This window comes from Stenella coeruleoalba (genome assembly GCF_951394435.1).
Source record: "Stenella coeruleoalba genome assembly, chromosome: 9".
Classification (NCBI taxonomy): Eukaryota; Metazoa; Chordata; class Mammalia; order Artiodactyla; family Delphinidae; genus Stenella; species Stenella coeruleoalba.
Genome location: NC_137155.1, coordinates 17,804,935 through 17,827,107, shown reverse-complemented (window position 1 = coordinate 17,827,107; position 22,173 = coordinate 17,804,935). Strand labels below are relative to the sequence as shown.

Here is a 22,173-nt window from a genome sequence, read left to right as displayed (position 1 = left end):
ACATTCACTCACTATCATATCACCCTGTTTCATATTCTCAGAGCATTTACCTGAAATTAATTATTCATGGTCACTACTATATCCCTGGCATGTATTTGTTGTGCTGATCAATTAACAAGTTAACTCTATTCCCCAGGAGTCTTCAGTGAGCCTCCCCTCTCTTCTAGACATCTCAGAATACGTGGCTCAATTCTACAGAGTGCATGTGGGTTCTGAAAGCAAGAGCTGAGGTCAGAACAGATGAACTCAGCCCTGTCACTTAAGAGCTGTGCTGAAGGAGCTCCTGCTGGCCATAGATGGAACAATTTATGCATCAATAAATATAATAATACACAAACATGTTTAAATCCTTAATTAATTCTTTTAGTCCTTTTGGAAGAAGCTAGTAAAATCAACTATTTCAAAAACGTTAAATAAAATTAGAGAATTAAGCATGTATACTAACTTGCCTATATGAACTGCACCTGATGTATCCAAACAGTTGAAATGGGGACCCTTTTCTATAAAATATTCCAGGAAAATAAAGAAAGAATGACAAAATTACAACATCAGCATTTTGGAACACCTAATGAATTAATGGATGTGGCAATGGTCATCAGTGGCTGATAACATCACAAAAGAAGAGATAATCAGATATTACACGCTTTGAAAATTTTTAAAATTAAAACTTCTTTTTGCCAAAAATTAATAATTTTTTCTAAACCTGAGTAAAAAAACGGCAACAGACATGACAGGGATTGTGGGCATGGGGAGGCACAGAGTAGTGAGTCATAAGAATATGTGTTTCTTGAACTCTTATTTTTTTATATAAATTTATTTATTTGTTTATTTTTGGCTGTGTTGGGTCTTCGTGGCTGCGCCCAGGCTTTCTCTAGTTGCAGCGAGCGGGGGCTACTCTTTGTTGCGGTGTGCGGGCTTTTCATTGCGGCGGCTTCTCTTGTTGTGGAGCACAGGCTCTAGGTGTGCAGGCTCAGCAGTTGTGGCACGCGGGCTCAGTAGTTGCAGCACGTGGGCTCAGTAGTTGTGGCTTGTGGGCTCTAGAGCACAGGCTCAGTAGTTGTGGCCCACCGGCGTAGTTGCACTGCGGCATGTGGGATCTTCCTAGACCAGGGTTTGAACCCGTGTCTCCTGCATTGGCAGGCGGATTCTTAACCACTGTGCCACCAGGGAAGTCTGAACTCTTATTTTTTAAAAGAGAAAAAACATCCAAATAGAAAGACAAAGTAAAAATACAGGGATTTACAAATAAAAAAAGAGAAATCACTAATAAATATAAAGAAGGAAAGTTTGACCTCATTTATAATCAAAGAAATGCAGATTTAAATAGTGGCTTATTTGTTTCAATGGCATTGTCCAGAACTCAAGAATTTAATTGTATGACTTGACTTGTGAAAGTATAAGCTAGCAAGATGTTCCAAAGATCAATATGGAAACATGTTTCAAGATATATTTTTTAAATGATCCACTAACTTGAAATCTAGAAGTTTATGTTCCAGAAATGTTATGCTCATTACAGCATTAAATAAAATAGCGGGGGGGGGGGGGGGACACACACATCATAAATGTCCAACAATAGGAACAATTAATAAACTGTTCAACTTTAGTAAAATTTCATTAAATAATCATTCTCACAAAGAATATTTAGAAAAAATACGCTTTAGAATATATTGTAAGACTCATAACAAAATGGTGTGACGGGTATATTAATTTTCTAATAAAGAAACAATTTATAAAGGAGACTAGAAATATCAATACCAAAATATAATTAATCCCTATATACTGATGTTAAGTATTTTTTTTTCCCTTTTACACTCCTTTGTAAGTCCAATTTTTTTTTTTTTGCAATGAACACGTATTACTTTCACATCTGGGAAAATAACACACCACACACACATACCATTAGCTAAAATGACTAAAAGGATGTTAATAACACTAACTCTACTATAAACTAGTTTCAGACCCTGGGCAATTCATTTAAGTTCTAGGGGCCTGCTTCTTCAGAGATAAAATTCAGAAACTTAACTAGGTGAATGGTTTTTCAACTGTGAAATCATGCATGTCAAGTGTTTCAGTACTTGGCCCAGAATGAACACTCAGTACATGTAATGCTGTCTATTACTATTAACCAAGGGCTCTCAGCAGTGGCAAACAGAACCTGCCAAGCAAGTCTGAGAATTCCAGACCCACGACTCTCATTTCAATCATTTGCCTTTTATGCTTTAAAAATTAGACTCCTGGATACGATTTCAATTCAAGAAAAGGTTTTACTGTTCTAAAATCTGACCAGATGATCCTTACAGTTTCTTGCAGTATTATGTCATTCTAAATATTACACAACTGTATTCTCATCCCTACAGCAAGCCTAGAAATATTCTTGATGAACACACAAATAAAAATCCAGTTTAACTGTATTTGGCATGATTTTAATATACTGTACCGTACTGTAATTCTGAGATTCTTTGATCATTTTCCTCCAACCTGTGTTCAAATTACAGACATTAGTTACTAAAATGTGTCTGAAATTACTTCCTAGTTGATATCCTGTAACTCCCAGCCTTTTTACACAGAGCAAACTGGTGTACGCTAAATAAAAAGGTATCTTTTAGGTAATCTTTAAAAGTGTGTCTCTTAACTTGACAGGAAAGCATTCTTTAAGCAGTGGAAACTACCTCTCAAATAACTATTCAGAAAGGACTGGAAAGCAGCATTAACTTGAGTAGTCTATCTGCTACTCAATCGAGACACTCTCAAGGACTAGGTAAAACACAATTATTTATTCACTTGTACAACTTTCCCTCCGTGTTAAGTCAGTCCTTCAGTACAAACTAGTACAAATAACTCTAAAAACCAGACAGCCCACCAGAGAAACTATGTTTCTGACTTCTCGTTTTGACAATATTTTATTCCTTGACCTTATTCCAATTTTACAAATGAGATCAAAGATCAAGTAAATATCAGTTGTTTCCATGGGCATCTTTCTAATTAAGATCCCTATTATTCTTAATATCAAAATGTTAATGATGAGATACAAGGATAGGGCAACAGTTAACCTGACCTTTGGGTTAGACTTCCTCATTCCAGGATCCATTACATCCATTTGGAGACACGTTTGGCTCACGGAAAAGCATATGGACTTTGATTTCACCCAGGGTTTAGTTCCAGCCCATTGGCCACTATTTACTAGTTCTATGACATTAGGCAAGCTATTTAACCTCTCAGGATCTGGTTATCTAATACTCAAATAAAGGAAAACAATAGAATTACAGGGCAGTCAAGAGTCTTAAATGAGAATAAATAATAGTAAAGTCGTAAGTATTTGTTCCCTCCCCTTCTCCATTATAGTTGAAAATTCGACTCGGATTTGACTCTCTCTTTTTTCTGGGGGGAGGAAGAGCTACCACAGCAATTCAATACTGGGGTTGTCCATCCCTCCCAGCAATTCTCAAAGTACGGTTCACAAATCCGAAGAAATCCACGAGATCAAACCACTTTCATAATGATACCAAGATACTGCCTTTTTCACTGCTGACATGTGCACTGACAATGTAAAAGCAACAGCAGGTAAAAGCGGTGATACCATAGCACCAGTCAAGGCAGTGGCCCCGAACTGCACTAGGAGTCACTGTATTCTTCACTGACAAGGACTTGCAGTTAAGGCAATGCCAGTTTCACTTAGGAGTGTTCTTAATGAAGGAGTAAAACATATTAATTTTTATTAAATCTCAACCCTGTATACATAGTCTCTTATAAAATAGGAAGCACTTGTACTGCATCAATGGATGTTTTAAGGAAAAACACCTGGCAGTTGTTTTAGATTTGAGTAGAACTAGTCCCTTTTTCCACGGAACACCTTCCTTACTTGACTGACAGACAAGCAATGGTTATTCAAACTTGGGTACCTGGCAGACACATCCTCAAAAATGAACGAAATGAAGCTGTCGCTTTAAAGAACACAACTGACACAAGGACACAGCATGGGTTTAAGAATTTTTGCATATATTTTAGCCAAAGTAACATATTCCAACAAACTAAAGGCAGAAGTGTAAGAATCTAGCTTTTAGTAAGCCAAACATTAAAGAAATTTTTAAAATGTAAAACAATGTCATTCTAATTTTTGTTTTGAAAAACTTCTATTTCTTCATTTAAAAGTACGCTATTTGGGGCTTCCCTGGTGGCACAGTGGTTAAGAATCCGCCTGCCAATGCAGGAGACACGGGGGTTTGAGCCCTTGTCCAGGAAGATCCCACATGCCATGGAGCAACTAAGCCTGTGCGCCACAACTACTGAGCGTGCGCTCTAGAACTCCCGAGCCACAATTAATGAAGCCTGCGTGCCTAGAGCCCGTGCTCCGCTACAAGAGAAGCCACCGCAGTGAGAAGCCCGCGCACCGCAATGAAGAGTAGTCCCCGCTCGCTGCAACTAGAGAAAGCCCGTGCACAGCAACGAAGATCCAATGCAGCCAAAAATAAAAAATAAATTTAAATAAATTTTTTAAAGTATGCTATTTATGTTAACATGGAATGGTTTTACTGTTTATTCTTTTAAATGAATTAATTTTTCTCAATTTTAATTCCTAATACAGTAACTATAATAGATATAAACCAAATCAAAAGCTCTCTGATATCAATCTTTAAGAGTCTAAAAGAGTCCTGAGAGCAAAATGTTTAAGAATAACTGTAAAGTTCCTTAATTCAAGCTATTTAAATAATCAAAAATGTCACTTAACACTTTAGTCTTTTATATTCTTTCTGTCACATCCTTAATAAAAAGAACTTTACTAACTTTACGTTTAGTTTACCCTTCAGCTGTCAATATGCTCTAGCTTAATGAACCTTTTTATTGGAGATATGCTTCCCCATCTCTTTTGAGAACGTAAGTAAAGCTCTGACTCTAGAAAACAACTCAAGCACTACAGAATGCATGCAATTTCTGGGCTCAAGGATAATGTCCTTCAGGCTCTGCCACTAGACCTTGGTATAAAATCCTGGCACTGGACAGCTGTGAGGTATCAGTATTTCACATGTCCAGTTTTTAACTACTGTACTCCAAAGAGAGTCACAAATCAAACGATTGCTAGCCAATTTATAAAAGATTAATTTACATGCATGAGTCAAATTCATGTTTTAAAACAAAACCCAGGCAATATTTTCAAGTAGACCAGGAGTCAAATCTCAACTAAAATAAAACACAAATCCAAAAGAGTGAAAATGAAATGTGTCATACATAAAAGACTAATTCACAGTATTTCAAAACTGACTGAATGCCACAGTCAAGAAAAATGTTCACAGTATCACCTTTACATATCTCTAATTTCTGGGAAAATGCAACTAATATATTATTTAAAAATTCTACACATGTGAATCTAAGACAAAATTTTTCATCACTGCAAACGTCCTTTTCAATATAGCAAAGAGTTACAATCAAAATAGAATTACCTACTATTAAACACTAGGCACTCAGAATACAGGGATTTAAGTACAACAGCCTCCAGGTATTTGTGGCTTTATGAAAAATTTTTAATATTCATTAGCAATATTATTAAGGTTTAAAATTACCTTCTGTCTTTTCTACATTCTTAAAAACTTTTTAAGAAACATATTAATGATTAACTTTAACAAGCTTTGGGTTTGACTTTCAACATGCACTCCCCCACCACCACCACCCACCCCCCACGCCATGAGGCATGTAGGATCTTAGTTCCCTGACCTGGGATGGAACCCGTGAGCTCTGGAGTGGAAGCATGGAGTCTTAACCACTGGACCACCAGGAAAGTCCCTCAATATGCACTCAAATTTAATCCAAGAAGGGGAGAAACATAAGCTGCTTTTTACACTTTTTCCAGTTTTTTTCCCCCAAATAATCAACGTCTTTTTCTAGTAATCCAGTTCATCAAATCTTTACATAGTTATATATTTTTTTATTTGCAATGTTGTCTGCTGCTTGGTTTTGCTGTTTAAGACAAATTATTTTTCAAAAGAGTAAAGCAACATCTATGCTTTAAAACACACACACACACACACACACACACACACACACACATTCACTCTCTCTCACAATCACACAAACACCCACACACGTCCCTAACAAGGTACAAGAATAAACCTTTTAAGCCAATATTCGTATTTTGCTCAGCACCTCTCTCCTTAATTCCTTAAATTCCGCCAACACAAAAATTTTGTGAACTTAATTATTTGGAAGACAAAAAGGAAGGAGCTACATATGCAAAATGTTTGTTAAACAAAACATAAAGCAAATGTATCAGTATAATTTCTTTACTGTTTCTCACTTTAAAAACCACATTAATTACCCTGAGAATAAATTACAGAATAAACTATAAGTTTTCAGAAAAGGGAGCCAGTAAGCCCACTCCCACATTACTCATCTACAAAAGGCATACTAAATAGAGCTTATAAGAGGACTCAATGGCCAAAATAAAGTCAGAACTAATTTAACTATCTAATTTAATATAGTTAAAGCTAATTTTTTAATTAATTAATTAATTTATATTTTTGGCTGTGTTGGGTCTTCGTTGCTGCACACGGGCTTTCTCTAGTTGTGGGGAGCGGGGGCTACTCTTCGTTGCAGTGTGCGGGCTTCTCACTGTGGTGGCTTCTCTTGTTGCAGAGCATGGGCTCTAGAGCGCAGGCTCAGTAGTTGTGGCACACGGGCTTAGTTGCTCCGCGTCATGTGGGATCTTCCCAGATCAGGGATCGAACACGTGTCCCCTGCATTGGCAGTCGGATTCTTTTTTTTTTTTTTGCGGTACGAGGGCCTCTCACTGTTGTGGCCTCTCCCGTTGCTGAGCACAGGCTCTGGACGCGCAGGCTCGGCGGCCATGGCTCACGGGCCTAGCTGCTCCGCGACATGTGGGATCCTCCCGGACAGGGGCACGAACCCGTGTCCCCTGCATCGGCAGGCGGACTCTCAACCACTGTGCCACCAGGGAAACCCCGGCAGGCGGAATCTTAAGCACTGCGCCACCAGGGAAGTAGGGAAGTCCCTAAAGCTAGTTTTACTTTCAAGTGATAAATCCCCATTTATCACCCAAAATGAGACTGTGTCCCTCCCCAAAACCTTCTCACATACAGCTCCTAGTTGGAAGTAAATTCTAGATAAGCCTATACACATACACACAGAAGTAAAAGTTTGCACCCAAGCCCATTCAATGGAGAAAGAAGTCTCTTCAATAAATGGTACCTGGGCAACTGGATATACACATTCCAAAAAAACTTAAGCTGGACTCCAACCTTACACCATAAACATAAATTAACGCAAAATGGATCAACAACCTAAATATAAGAATTAAAACCATAAAACTCATAGAAGAAAACGTGGTCGGGGGGGGCAGGGTAGACACTCAGGACCTTGATTCTGGCAACAGATTCTGAGATTATAAAAACAAAAGCATGTTCCAGAAAGGAAAAATAGATCAACTGGACTTTATCAAAATTTAAAACTTTTCTGCATCAAAGGAAATTATCAAAAAAGTGGAAGACAACATACAGAAGAGAAAATATTAACAAACCTCATATGTGATAAGGGTCTGATACCTAGAATATATAACAAACACAACCACCAAAAGACAATCCAGTTAAAAACTGGGTAAAGGACTTGAAGAGACATTTCTCCCAAGAAGTACAAGTGATCAACAAGCACATGAAAAGATGCTCAACATCATTAATCATTAAGAGACTGCAAATAAAAAGCACAATGAGGTATCACTTCATACCCACAAAGATGGCTATAAATTAAAAAAAAAAAAAGAAAAAGGAAAAGGAAACCAACAAGTGTTGGTAAATGTGTAGAGAAAACCCTCACACATTGCTGAGAGGAATACCAAACGGCACAGCCTCTGGGGAAAAGTTTGTGATTCCTCAAAAAATTAAACACAGAATCACAACAGGACCCCAGCAGTTCCACTCTTAGGTATATAACCCAAAGAAGTGAAAACTGGTACTCAAATACATATACATATGTTCATAGCAGCACTATTCATAACAGCCAAAAGGTGGAAACAACCCAAATATACATCAATGGATGAACGGATAAACTCTGGCATATACAAATAATGGAATATTATTCAGTAATAAAAAGGAATAAAGTACTGATTCATGCTACAATGGGACGACTCTCGGAAACATTAAGCAACGTGAAAGCAGCCAGACACAGATGGTCGCATATTTTATGATTCTACCATATAAAACATCCAGAATAGGTAGACCCAGAGAGACAAAATGCAGACGAGCGGCAGCCATGGGTTGGGCGGCGAGGGGTGGGAGCACCTGCTTAATGCATACAGGATTTCTCTCGAGGTTGATGAGACGTTTGGGAACTAGAAAGAACTGGTGGCTGCACAACACTGTGAATGTACCAACTGCCACAGTTCACCTTAAAATGGTTACTTTAATGTTTTGTGATGTTCACCTCAATTTTTCTAAAGTTTGCACAGATATCTCACTTGTTAGTCACATATCTCCACCTCAGCCAGGAATGCTTTCCCCAGCTCCGTGGTCTCCTCTCAACGCCTTCGGAGACCCTGGCGCATAGCATGGATGCAGCTGGAGAAAAAAACTCAGTCAAAAACACCTATGAAAAGAAATAGTAAGAATGTACATTTACACAAAGATTGAAGTTTTATGCCAGGGAAAACACTAGAGAAACACTAGAGGAAAGTATACACTAAAACTTCCTTAATAAAATTCAAAAACAAACGAAGGTGAAGCCTCTGTGAGCACAGGCAGTGACAACTGTTCAAGTCTGCATTACCAGCAAAACATTAGAAACTGCAGGCAGCAAAGGACTTCCTCCTAGCTTCTCAACTTCAAACCACAAGGCAGAACTGCCCATATCTCATATTTGAGACATTGCAGGCAGTCTATTACTTTTTGTAAGGGCTGATCTTTGAGGCAAACAAAACATTACTGGCACTGTTCAGAATGTTAAGAACAATGAAGTCCTTCTTCTCATTTACTTACTATGTAACTTACTGAGCACCAAAGTGTACAAGATGCTACATACTAATACAATGGAAGGGAACAGTGTTTCTTGCCTTTACAGTGAATATTTTAAGAAGAACAAAATAGAATAATAGTACATTAATTTCCAAGTGGTGAAAATACCTCTATATTATGCATAGTATTATATATCTATATCTTTATACTACAGTAGTGATTTGAGGATACATCATTTCACTCACACCTTTCCATAGTGGAGCCAAGCTAACTGGCTGAAAATTTCACCTAAGAAAGCTTTTCTCAAGAAAGCCAACTCAAGTATGCACAATAGAAACAAATTTTTGAAAGGATTCAAACTGTCTTTCCTTAAAAGCACTCTGACTAAATGATTCATAACCGAAAAACTAATGAATGTACAGTATGAAAAGCAAGGCTGTTACACCCCCTTTGACTGGGGAGGAATGTTACTGACGTTTAACAGGTGTGTGGATCAGGCATCATGCCTTGAGTTTTCCCATCTATTACCATTTAATATCCTGTAATCCTATTATGCCTATTGTAAAGGCTACCATGTACACTGAAGTAGGTACCTCAGGAAGTTAACTGAAGGTATTCATCAGTAATAATTACTCGGTGGTGGTTTCATTCAAGCAAGATTTTTATGAATCCCAACTGTATCCTCTCCAAAAGGGCAGCTCTCAAGATCCCTACGTATACTAATTTAATAATCAGGTAATCTAGGTCTTCATCCAAGTCAATGATAAAAATATTTAACAAAACAGTTCCAAAGTATTTCACCTCACCACTAACAAGCTCTTTGGAAGTTAGTACTTAATTCATTAATTACTAATTTTGGAGAATAGGTGTTCTATTATATAAACCACATCTAGCTCTTCAGCAAAGTTTCATGAAAGAAGATCATATGCCTTGTTGAAATCAAGACCTCCCATGGTTAAAGTAGCCTACTGGGCCCACGGTAAACATTCTATACCATGCTATCCACAAATGTCAAGGCAGAAGTTCAGTTCACACACCATCTCAATGGGTGAGCTAAGACAAGAAACCAGTTCTTTTCACAAACCCTATTATTTTTTAAATGAATTCATGCATTATTTAATGGCATCATCTTTCCCTACTTCCTCAAGCCTTAAAAAAACTAAGAAACTATCTTGACTCTTATCTCATACCTCATCAGCAAATCCAGTCAGCTCCACCTTCAGAATAAACCTGCAATCTGACAATTCTCACCTCCTCCACTAAGACCACCTGCCCACTCCACCATCACAACCCGCCCAGACCAGACTGCAGCAGCCTCCTCCCTGGTCTTCATACTTTCACTCCTGCCACTCTACAGTCCATTCCCCATACCGTGGCCAGAGGGACATTGTTGGGTTTTCTTTTTCTCAGTTTTGAAACAACAGAATTACAGTAAAGTGCAGTACAAAGAAATGTTTGTTTTCCCCAAACCACCTGAGAGTTAGCTGCCAACATGATGTTCCATCATCTTCAAATGCTAAAAACAAGGATGGTCTATATAACTACAAGAAAATGATCAAGATCAGAAAATTGAGCCTGACAGATTACTATGGCTCAATCCTCACACTCCACCCGCACCACCCCCTACACATGGTGGAGACAACGGGCGACTCCCCATGCAGTCTGCTCCCCCCTTTGCACACTCGCCTAACTGACTGAGCTGCAGCATCCCGCACCAGGCCACCAGGTCAAAGAGATCCCCTCTTCACCCTGCTTGGGCTCTGACTCTTCCAGGCCCTCACAACATGGACACTCTGTCCCAGGCCACCCTTCTCATCCCACCTGGGTCCAAATAAGCTGCTTGGGGCCAACAGCTCCCCACACCCCCTCCTCACACTGTGAGTACCCACCTTGTTATGCATCACATAATGGCTTTAGGTCATAATTGTCGAGGAGGAAGGGGAAAAGATTTATCACTTTTAAATGGACTTAGGTTATTTCAATCCTTTGCTCAAAATCTTCCAAGAGCCTTTTAATCTTTCTCAGAATAAAATCCAAACTCAACTCCATGGTCTACTAGGTCCTATAAATCTGTCCCCTACCTCCTTACATCACTTGGTCTCATATATGCGTGCTGGCCTTTATTCTGTTCTCAAGTACACTAAACCCTTTCTTACCTCAGGATCTTTGCATTGTATGTTCTCCTTGAAAGCTCCTCCACTCCCCAAATCTTCAAGGTCTTGGTTCACACCTCATTTCTAGAGGTTTTCTCCCAATTCCCTCCTCATCCACCATCCCCACACTCCCTACCTATCCCCTTGCCTTTATTTTCTCTAAAGCACTTATGACTGGTATGATATATCTATTTATTTATAACCCACAAGAACAGAACAATTTCTGTTTATTGTGTATCCCCATACCTAGAACAATACCTGAACATCTGCATGATGCCTGAATTCTTCAAGAACACATCTTGGTGACACAAAGTAATCAATCATAATGCCATCTTACATCTAAATGTTATATGTGAAGATGCCAGAAATGGCTGTGTAATTTTAAGATATTAATGTTGACACTGCATGGTGCTTTGAAGTATACTATTATTTGCAGTAATACTGAGCAGTATCTATGTTGTTTATTTTCTCTCTTTCACAAACGAGGCACAGAAAAGTGCAATGATCTGCCCAACACTGAAGAGCCAATGATTGACAAGATCAGGACTAGAATTTGAGCCCTCCAAGTTTACTATTAATTGCACCAGGCAAGCCCCTCTGCGTGTACACCCTCATAATCCCCAACATCCTTTACTTTCACCTTCCAGAATTACGGGAATATTTCAAAAGAACAGCTAGAGGTGCAGAAATACTATAATTTTCAACCCTACCTACCAATGTGTGTCTTACTAAAAGCATAATACATGCACTGACTACAGATCTATTATACAACAGCTTCATTTTTATGAAGAGTTGATAATGGGATTTTTAGCACCATATCCTAGGACTCAGGAAACTACAGCCCACCACCTGCTTTTCTTATATGTAAGCTAAAAATGGTTTTTATATTTTTAAATGGTTGCAGGAGGAAAAAAAAAATCAAAAGAATAATATTTCATGACACCTGAAAATTATATGTAATTCAAAGTTCAGTGTCCATAAATAAAGTCTGATTCCAACACCACCACACTCATTCATTTTTTTACTGTCCATGGCTGCTTTTGCACTACAATCACAGGGTTAAGTAGTTGCAACAGAGATGTGGCCAGAAAAACCAAAAGTACTATCTGGTACTTCACAGAAAAAGGTTGTCAACCACTGCCACAGTCTCCTGATTTTTCATCTCTCCCCAGCATCCTGACCTTCAAGAAATGTTCCTTTTCCCTGCCAAATCCGGGTAAAGTTTTTCCCATCGCACCTGATGCTTCTCCCATCACTCTGCATTCATTCTGACATGTACAATTGTCTGTTATATATCTGACTCCCCCACTAGATTACAAAATGCTAGAGGAAGAGGCCCACATCTGCTTGTTCATTATTGTATCCCTGGTGTTTAGCAATGCCCATTTATACTAGGTGCCCAATACTTGCTGAATGAATGGAAGACAGAGGCACTAAATTTGAATGAGCGAATTTAAGGAACTCTCAAACATACAAGTTTCTTCTAGAAGATACCAGAAATACAGATTGCCTGACTTTCCAAAGGAGCCACACAAATGACTCTATCTGGGGAGCTTTAAATTAACCTGCAGTCCAGCAGTAAAAGGTATTAACAGCAACAACAACAAAGGATGACACAGGGCCCCAAGCTCAGATATGAGCTTACATGATACTGATCACAGAACGGGCTGCTTCCCAGTTTCAACCACCCCCTCCAAAGTTTTCTTTACTCCCACACTGCCTGAATCTTTATATATTTCACCATGTCATACCGCCTGTTAGTCATCTAATTTATTCACTCACCTTACAAGAAATCTCTTCTTAAAATACAAATAGATTTGAAAAGCTAAAAAAAAATAGCAAAACTTCATGCATTAACAAAAAAACCCCCAAAACTAGATTTTTCTGGTTTCAACAGAAAAGACGTTAATCAATGGACTAAAACAGTATCTCTACAGATTTACACTTTAAATCCTTGGTAACCACAAATAACAATAAGAAATGCAAAATAAATGTAGTTTAAGGTAAATGGATATTACACAATTACTTTGGATTATACTTCACATGATATTACACAATAAATTTCAGATGTGTCAAAAAGTTAAATATAAAGAATAATCCATAAAAACAAAACCTTTTTTTTGCACTTAATTTTGTTTTGTTTTGTTTGCGGTACGCGGGCCTCTCACTGTTGTGGCCTCTCCCGTTGCGGAGCACAGGCTCCGGACGCACAGGCTCAACGGCCGTGGCTCACGGGCCCAGCCGCTCCGCGGTATGTGGGATCTTCCCAGACCGGGGCACGAACCCATGTCCCCTGCATCGGCAGGCGGACTCTCAACCACTGCGCCACCAGGGAAGCCCCAAAACCTTTTTTTTAAATACATCTTCACTGGAGTATAATTGCTTCACAATACTTTGTTAGTTTCCGTTGCACAACAAAGAGAATCAGCCATATGCATACACATGTCCCCATATACCCTCCCTCTTGAGCCTCCCTCCCATCCTCCCTAGCCCACCCTTCCAGGTCATCACAAAGCACCCAGCCCTGTGCTATGCTGCTGCTTCCCACCAGCCAACTATTTTACATTCAGTAATATATATATGTCAATGCTACTCTTACTTAGCCCCAGCTTCGCCCTCCCACCCCATGTCAAGTCCATTTTCTATGTGTACTTCTTTATTCCTCCCTGCCACTAAGTACATCATGACAATTTTTTTTTAGGTTCCATATATACGCATTAGCATACAGTATTTGTTTTTCTCTTTCTGACTTCAATCCGTATGACAGACTCTAGGTCCATCCACCTCACTACAAGTTAACTCAATTTCATTTCTTTTTATGGCTGAGTAATGTTCCATCGTATATATGTGCCACATCTTCTTTATCCATTTGTCTGTCGATGGACACTTAGGTTGCTTCCATGTCCTGGCTATTGTAAATAGTGCTGCAGTGAACACTGTGCTACATGTCTCTTTCTGAATTATGGTTTTCTCAGGGTATATGCCCAGTAGTGGGATTGCTGAGTCTTATGGTAGTTCTATTTTTAGTTTTTTAAGGAACCTCCATACTTGTTCATAGTTGTTCAATTTACATTCCCACCAACAGTGCAGGAGGGTTCCCTTTTCACCACACCCTTTCCAGTATTTATTGTTTCTAGATTTTTTGATGATGGCCATTCTGAACAGCATGAGGTGATACCTCATTGTAGTTTTGATTTGCATTTCTCTAATAATTAGTGATGTTGAGCATCTTTTCATGTGCCTCTTGGCCATCTGTATGTCTTGGTGAAATGTCTAGGTCTTCTGCCCATTTTTTAACTGGATTGTTTGTTTTGATATTGAGCTCCATATATTTTCGTATATTTTGGAGATGAATCCTTTGTCTGTTGTTTTATTTGCAAATATTTTCTCCCATTCTGAGGGTTGTCTTTTTGTCTTGTTTACTGTTTCCTTTGCTGTGCAAAAGCTTTTAAGTTTAATTAAGTCCCATTTGTTTATTTTTGTTTTTATTTCCATTACTCTAGGAGGTGGGTCACAAAAGATCTTGCTGTGGTTTATGTCAAAGAGTGTTCTTCCTATGTTTTCCTCTAAGAGTTTTATAGTATCTGGTCTTACATTTAAGTCTTTAATCCATTTGGAGTTTATTTTTGTGTATGGTGTTGGGTAGTGTTCCAATTTCATTCTTTTACATGTAGCTGTCCAGTTTTCCCAGCACCACTTACTAAAGAGGCTGCCTTCTCTCCATCGTACGTTCTTGCCTCCTTTGTCATAAATTAAGTGCCCATATGTGTGTGGGTTTATCTCTGCGCATTCTATCCTGTACCACTGATCTATCTTTCTGTTTTTGTGCCAGTACCATACTGTCTTGATTACTGTCGCTTTATGGTATAGTTTGAAGTCGGGGAGCTTGATTCCTCCAACTCCGTTTTTCTTTCTCAAGATTGCTTTGGCTATTCGGGGTCTTTTGTGTTTCCATACGAATTGTAAAATTTTTTGTTCTAATTCTGTGAAGAATGCCATTGGTAGTTTGATAGGGATTGCACTGAATCTATAGATTGCTTTGGGTAGTATAGTCATTTTCACAATATTGATTCTTCCAATCCAAGAAAACAAAATCTTGATCCAGAAAGCATACTCTAGCTTTGGAGAGAAAAATTCATTACTACAGAACGAACAGAAGAAAGTTAAATGAGTTCTGACATGTAAAACTTAAGTCTTTAAATTTAGAGTTCATTCATTCAACAACTATTTAAAATGCACATAACATTCTAAGCACTGATGTAGGCCCTGAATTTTCAGAATGTTTGAATAGAGCACACAAGGCCCCTGATCTCACAGAGCTAAAGTCTAGTAGGGAGATGAGCAAAAAGCACAAAAGGCAATGGAAACTTCCTGTAAGCACTAAAGAGGAAAAGACACACTGCTCCAAGAGAACACAACCGAGGAGGCACTGTAGATGGGATGGTCATGAAAAAATTCTCTGAGGCACAACATCAAAGCCGATGGCTTAAGGAAGAACAAGAAACCAGCCAAATGAAGAGTAGGGAAAACAGCAGCACAAGGCCACAGGCAGCCAAGAGTCCAGGGCCACCGTGAATGAGAAAATGAAACAAGGGCAAGTGATGAAAGATGGTATTTTAAAGTACTAAGAAGTACACGTATTCCTACACAATACATCATTACATGGGAAAAGTATGTTCTTCACAGCCACCTACGTTTATCCACCTAACAAAACTAAATCAAACATGAAGCCAAAAGTTGCCAGGGAGGAGGAAGGGGAAGTACATACATACTATCAACAGAACTGTACATTAGTTTGCTCTTTTTAAAGACAATCTAAATGTAAGCTTTTATGTACAGAATGGACAAACAAGGACCTACTTATAACACAGATAATTACATTCAACATCCTATGATCAACTGTAAAGGAAAAGAATATTTTAAAAAGGATGTATAGGGCTTCCCTGGTGGCGCAGTGGTTAAGAATCCGCCTGCCAATGCAGGGGACACGCGTTCGAGCCCTGGTCTGGGAAGATCCCACATGCCACAGAGCAACTAAGCCCATGTGCCACAACTACTGAGCCTGTGCTCTAGAGCCTGTGAGCCACAACTACTGCGCCTGCAAGCCACGACTCCTGAAGCCTGGGCGCCTAGAGCCCACGCTCTGCAACAAGAGATGCTACCGCAATGAGAAGCCCACACACAGCAACAAAGACCCAACACAGCCAAAAATAAATAAATAAATAAAAATAAATTTTAAATAAACAAATAAAAAGGATGTATACATGTATAACTGAATAACTTTGCTGGACAGCAGAAATTAACAGAACATTGTACATCAACTAAACTGCAATTTTATTTTTGTAAAGATTAAAAGAAAGTCTTCTATTGAATTTTTAAAGACTTCTTAAAGTCTTTTATTGAATTTTTGTTACAATATTGCTGCTTCCTTTTTTTTATGTTTTTTGGGGGTTTTTTTGGCCATGACGCAGGTAGGATCCCAGCTACCCGACCCGGGATTGAACTCACAACCCCCTGCCCTGCCTCCCCCCCCACACTGGAAGGCAAAGTCTTAATCACTGGACAGCCAGGGAACTCCCAAAGTTCAATTAAAAAAGAAAAACCCGATAAAAATAAAGACAATCTAAAAATAAATAGTAGAAACTATAGCATTGCTCTTACCTTTAGACTCAATAGACTCTTATTTACCAAAAATTAACTCTTCCTCCTCTCAGAACTAACTGCACAAAAGATATCTGCCGAAGGGACGTTTATAAAATAAAAAATAAGAAACCACCAAAAGGCCTACAAATATGTAACTATATCAATTGTGATGCATTAAGTTTACATCAGAAAGATGAGTATAGATTAAATAATACCTAAAATGTTTACTTTATCAAGTAATAAATAATGACATTTAGTTTGTATATATGGACAAAATGCAAAATGTATATATTGTTAAATTTTTTAACTTGAAGTCACAAATAATTAACATTTTGTAATCACTAGCTGCTCTGCTCAGGATTATTTATGTTCAGTCGTGTCTATTTTAATTCAAAAGATACAGAAAAGAACAAAAAGTATTGTTAACAAAGATTCATTCCGGCTTTTCAGAATTAACAACTGCTAATATTACAAAAAATAGCTAAATTAACCCTTTAAAACAAACTCAAGTCCCAATTTCCTCTGCTACTTCCAAACAGCAGTAACTTTCTGATGTAACCCTGCCAGTCCATTTTCATAAAGTTTTACAAGAGACAGAGAAACAGAGAGAGAATATACACATATCCATCAACAATACATAGTACTGAGTTGTTGGAAAACTTCACAAAGGTGCTACACTTTTGTGTCAGGTATCAAACTTTCTGATGCAGTGCTGTGTGTATAGCTGATAAAAATACCAACAGATCTACAGCATTTACACAGCATTACAATAATCATGGAAATATAACCCATACTGATGAACACAGATTTTTCCCAATTTTTTCTATCACACAGTTCTACAGTTTGTTTTCTTAAAAAGTATAAACTTATTTTTACTAAGTTAAATAACATTACTTACTAACTAGATGATTATTAAACTTCTAATAAAGCAAGGCAAATAAAAATAATTTCCACTCTTCCGCCTCCTCGCTTCCAAGATGACCAAGAAAATAAGGAACAATGGTCGTGCCAAAAAGGGCCGTGGCCATGTGCAGCCTATTCGCTGTACCAACTGTACCCGTTGCATGCCCAAGAATAAGGCCATTAAGAAGTTCGTCATTCGGAACATCGTAGAGGCCGCAGCCGTCAGGGACATTTCCGAAGCGAGTGTTTTCGACGCCTATGTGCTTCCCAAGCTGTATGTGAAAGTGCATTACTGCGTGAGTTGTGCCATTCACAGCAAGGTAGTCAAGCATTGTTCTCGGGAAGTCCAGAAGGACCGGACACCTCCACCCCGATTTAGACCTGCTGGTGCTGCCCTACGACCTCCACCAAAGCCCATGTAAGGAGCTAAGTTCTTAAAGACTAAAGAAATACTGTCCCCTGGAAAGACAATAAAATGGAAATTATACTTTTAAAAAAATAAATAATTCCCCAAATCACCACTGATTACTAGCTTCTACCAACTAATAAACCAAATAACTGCAGTAATGCTCAGTTTTTAAATACAACTATAAACTAATCATCCAACTATCAAAAATCAATCACGGCTTTAAAATGAACAATGCATATCACATAAAAAGAAAATCTATATTAATTTTTCTAATTAAAAAGCAAACATTGGGGGCTTCCCTGTAGTGCAGTGGTTGAGAGAGTCCGCCTGCCGATGCAGGGAACACGGGTTCGTGCCCCGGTCTGGGAAGATCCCACATGCCGCGGAGCGGCTGGGCCCGTGAGCCATGGCCGCTGAACCTGTGCTCCGCAACGGGAGAGGCCACGGCGGTGAGAGGCCCGCGTACCGCAAAAAAAAAAAAAAAAGAAAATTCCACCTGTTAATGCAGGGGACACGGTTCAATCCCTGGTCCGGGAAGATCCCACATGCCACAGAGCAACTAGCCCATGTGCCACAACTACTGAGCCTGCGCTCCAGAGATCATCAGCGACAACTACTGAGCCCATGTGCCACAACTACTGAAGCCCGCGCACCTAGAGCCTGTGCTTCGCAACAAGAGAAGTCACCACAATGAGAAGCCTGCTCACCCCAACGAAGAGTAGCCCCTGCTCACCACAGCTAGAGAAAGCCCGCACGCAGCAACTAAGACCCAATGCAGCAATAAATAAATAAATAAATAAGCAAGCAAGAAAGCATATATTAAAGACATAAGCACAAAATGTTTATTTGTGGAAAAAAATCTAATGTACCTTGTTGATGACTTATACTATTTCTCCTGCAATTTTCTTAAAACTACATTCAGATATTGATTTGTTGCCATCTACTGGTTAAAATCATATTTCAATAATGTTATTCCACCTCAAATATTCACTACAGTCAAAAATATCTTAGCAGGGACTTCCCTGGTGGTCCAGTGGTTAAGAATCTGCCTTCCGGGCTTCCCTGATCGCACAGTGGTTGAGAGTCCGCCTGCCGATGCAGGGGACACAGGTTCGTGGCCCAGTCTGGGAAGATCCCACACGCTGCGGAGCGGCTAGGCCCGTGAGCCATGGCCACTGAGCCTGCGCCTCCAGAGCCTGTGCTCCACAACGGGAGAGGCCACACAGTGAGAGGCCTGCATACCGAAAAAAAAAAAAAAAAGAAAAGAAAGAAAGAATCTGCCTTCCAATGCAGGGGACGTAGGTTTGATCCCTGGTAGGGGAACTAAGATCCCACATGCTGCAGGGCAACTAAGCCCATGCACCGCAACTACTGAGCCCACGTGCCACAACTAGAGAAGCCCTCGTGCCACAACGAAAGATCCTGCATGCCGCAACGAAAGATCCCACGTGCTGCAACTAAAGACCCAATGCAGCCAAATAAATAAATTAAAAAAATTTTTTTAAATCTTAGTAGTGTTCTTTGTAAACTTTTATAAAACTACTGTGATGAATTCAGCTTTGGAAAAGTTTTTTTTTGTTTTTTTTTTGTGGTACGTGCGCCTCTCACTGCTGTGGCCTCTCCCGTTGCGGAGCACAGGCTCCGGACGCGCAGGCTCAGCGGCCATGGCTCACGGGCCCAGCCGCTCCGCGGCATGTGGGATCTTCCCGGACCAGGGCACGAACCCGTGTCCCCTGCATCGGCAGGCGGACTCTCAACCACTGTGCCACCAGGGAAGCCCTGGAGAAGTTTTTAAAACTGTATCATGAGTTAATTGTATCTTGAGTTCTAACAATATCCTCACATAAAATTTTCATTCATGTGTTAAGACTGTTTTAAAACTAAAATACAATGGTAATTTGTGAGAACTATAAAAATCTTTATTTAATTAAAATACTTTTGGAATTTTTTTCTTTAAAATTCAAATGTTTACACGCCCCTATTTTCTAGAATATTGGAGCTAAAGAATTCAGGATATTTCCACCTTTTTACAGCTGAGTTGTTAGAATAAGGATCCAAAAAAAAAAAATCCATATACCACATTTGTTTATTTTGCACTTTAAGTTACTTTTACTCTACAGAAGTCCCTCCCCTCTCCTTCTTCCCTTTTTTTATTATTTTTTTCTCCTTCACTTTTTTTTTACACAATTATTGTTGAAAGAAAAAGCCAGTTGTCCCACTGCACTGCTTTTTAAAACCACCCTTTTAGCGACCCAGATTAAAAAGCATAACAAACAAATGTAACACATGGACTTATTTTTGGATCCCAATTCTAACAAATCAACTGTAAAATGACTAAGTACCTGTGGAAATGTGTATATAGATTGGGTTTTAGATGACAACAAAGAATTTTATTAATTCTGTTGGATATAATATGGCACTGTGATTATGCACAAAAAGATGTACAAATCTTGTAGACACTGCTATGAACTGAATTGTATCCCCTCTCCCCAGCCCAAAATTCATGCACTGAAGTCTTAAACCAACAATGTGATAGTATTTGGAGATGGGGCCTTTGGTAAGTAATTAGGTTTAGATGACATTATGAGGGTAGGGCCCTTATGATGGGATTAGTGCCCTTATAAGAAGATATATCAGAGAATTTAATTTACTCTCTCTCCAAGTGAGAACTCTGCCAGAAAGCTGTCTGCAAACCAGGAGGATGGCCCTCACAAGAACCCGACCTTGCTGGCAACATGATCTCAGACATCTAGCCTCCGGAACTGTGAGAAAATAAATTTCTGTTGTTCATGCCACCCAGTCTATGGTATTTTCTTGTGGCAGCCCATGCTGAAACAGTCATGCATATGGAAGTATGTAGAAGTGAAATAATGTATCCTATATATGCTTTAAAACGTATTCACAAAAAGGGAAAAAAATAGAAGAAATGGAGCAAAACTAATAATTTTTTAATTTAGGTGACAGGTGCTGGGGATTTAATATGCTATTGGCTCAACTTCTAAGTTTCAAATTTCTCGTAACTAAAAAAAAAAACTTTAAAAAAGAAATAAGAAAATGCTTTTCAATGTAATTCCTACAACTGAAACCTGAAAATGCTTTAAGATAAACACAGTACTCATCTGAAATTATTATGAGGCAAAAATAAAAGTTGACTTGAAACTTTATCTTTGAATAAATTTGGGGAAAATTGTTACAGGATTTTTTTAAATAATCTGTCTCACCTAAGAGTCACAAGTTAAAAGCACTGACCTTAACTGTTCATGTTCTAATTATGTAACTTGTCCAAATTATTTACCTGCTTAAATGTCAATTACAAAAGAGAAATCATAATTTTGGTATTCTTTTGTAAACAGGTTTTCATTATTGTTGAAATACTTTTAAATTACTGATTTTTTCGTTTAGAAGTTAACTTTAACTCTTATTGATTATAATTTTCAAAATACATATTATTCTCAGATTTCAAGTAGACAACATAGTAATCTGAAAATAATAAGCTTTGCTTCTTTCTAATTTGTATACGTTTTGTTTAGTTTTTATATCTGACTGCACCAACATTTACAGAATTAACACCAAGCAACAATGAGGGAGAACTGTCAACCAATCTAGTTCCTGATTTTAATGGGAATGGCAATATACATAACATTTACCATGATCAAGACTATCATTAAGACTGACTTTTTTTTTTTTTTTTTTTTTTTTTTTTTGCGGTACACGGGTCTCTCACTGTTGTGGCCTCTCCCGTTGCGGAGCACAGGCTCCGGACGCACGGGCTCAGCGGCCATGGCTCACGGGCCCAGCCGCTTCACGGCATGTGGGATCTTCTCGGACCAGGGCACGAACCCGCATCCCCTGCATCGACAGACGGACTCTCAACCACTGCGCCACCAGGGAAGCCCTGATTTTTTTTTTTTTTAATGATTTTAAGGAAAGGTCTTTCTATTCCTATTTCCTATTTTACAAACGGTTTTCAACAAAGACATTCAAACTTGCTCCTCTGATCCATTTTTGCATTAATTAGTCATGGAAATCCTGTTCTCACACAAAGACCAATAAGTATAATTTTATCTTTTATGATAACTCTGGGTCATCATTATAAATAATATTTAATGTTCTG

General features: G+C 38.7%; 2 protein-coding genes across 8 annotated transcripts in view; one reads left to right on the top strand and one right to left on the bottom strand.

The window, feature by feature from the left end:
* The window catches only part of SRPK2 (SRSF protein kinase 2), a gene marked incomplete at its 5' end in the record, with an annotated part of 223,919 nt that overhangs the window by 162,891 nt on the left and 38,855 nt on the right, over positions 1–22,173 (bottom strand). The gene's annotated exons all lie outside the window — the stretch shown is intronic.
* LOC307191826 (small ribosomal subunit protein eS26-like) lies at positions 16,479–18,818 on the top strand. The gene has a single exon (XM_079932046.1). It carries the CDS (start codon positions 17,725–17,727, stop codon positions 18,070–18,072), a length of 348 nt encoding a protein of 115 aa, XP_079788172.1. The 5' UTR covers positions 16,479–17,724; the 3' UTR covers positions 18,073–18,818.

Coding starts and splice junctions, on each gene's coding strand:
- LOC307191826 (XM_079932046.1), top strand. CDS start 17,725: ATGACCAAGAAAATAAGGAACAATGGTCGTGCCAAAAAGGGCCGTGGC.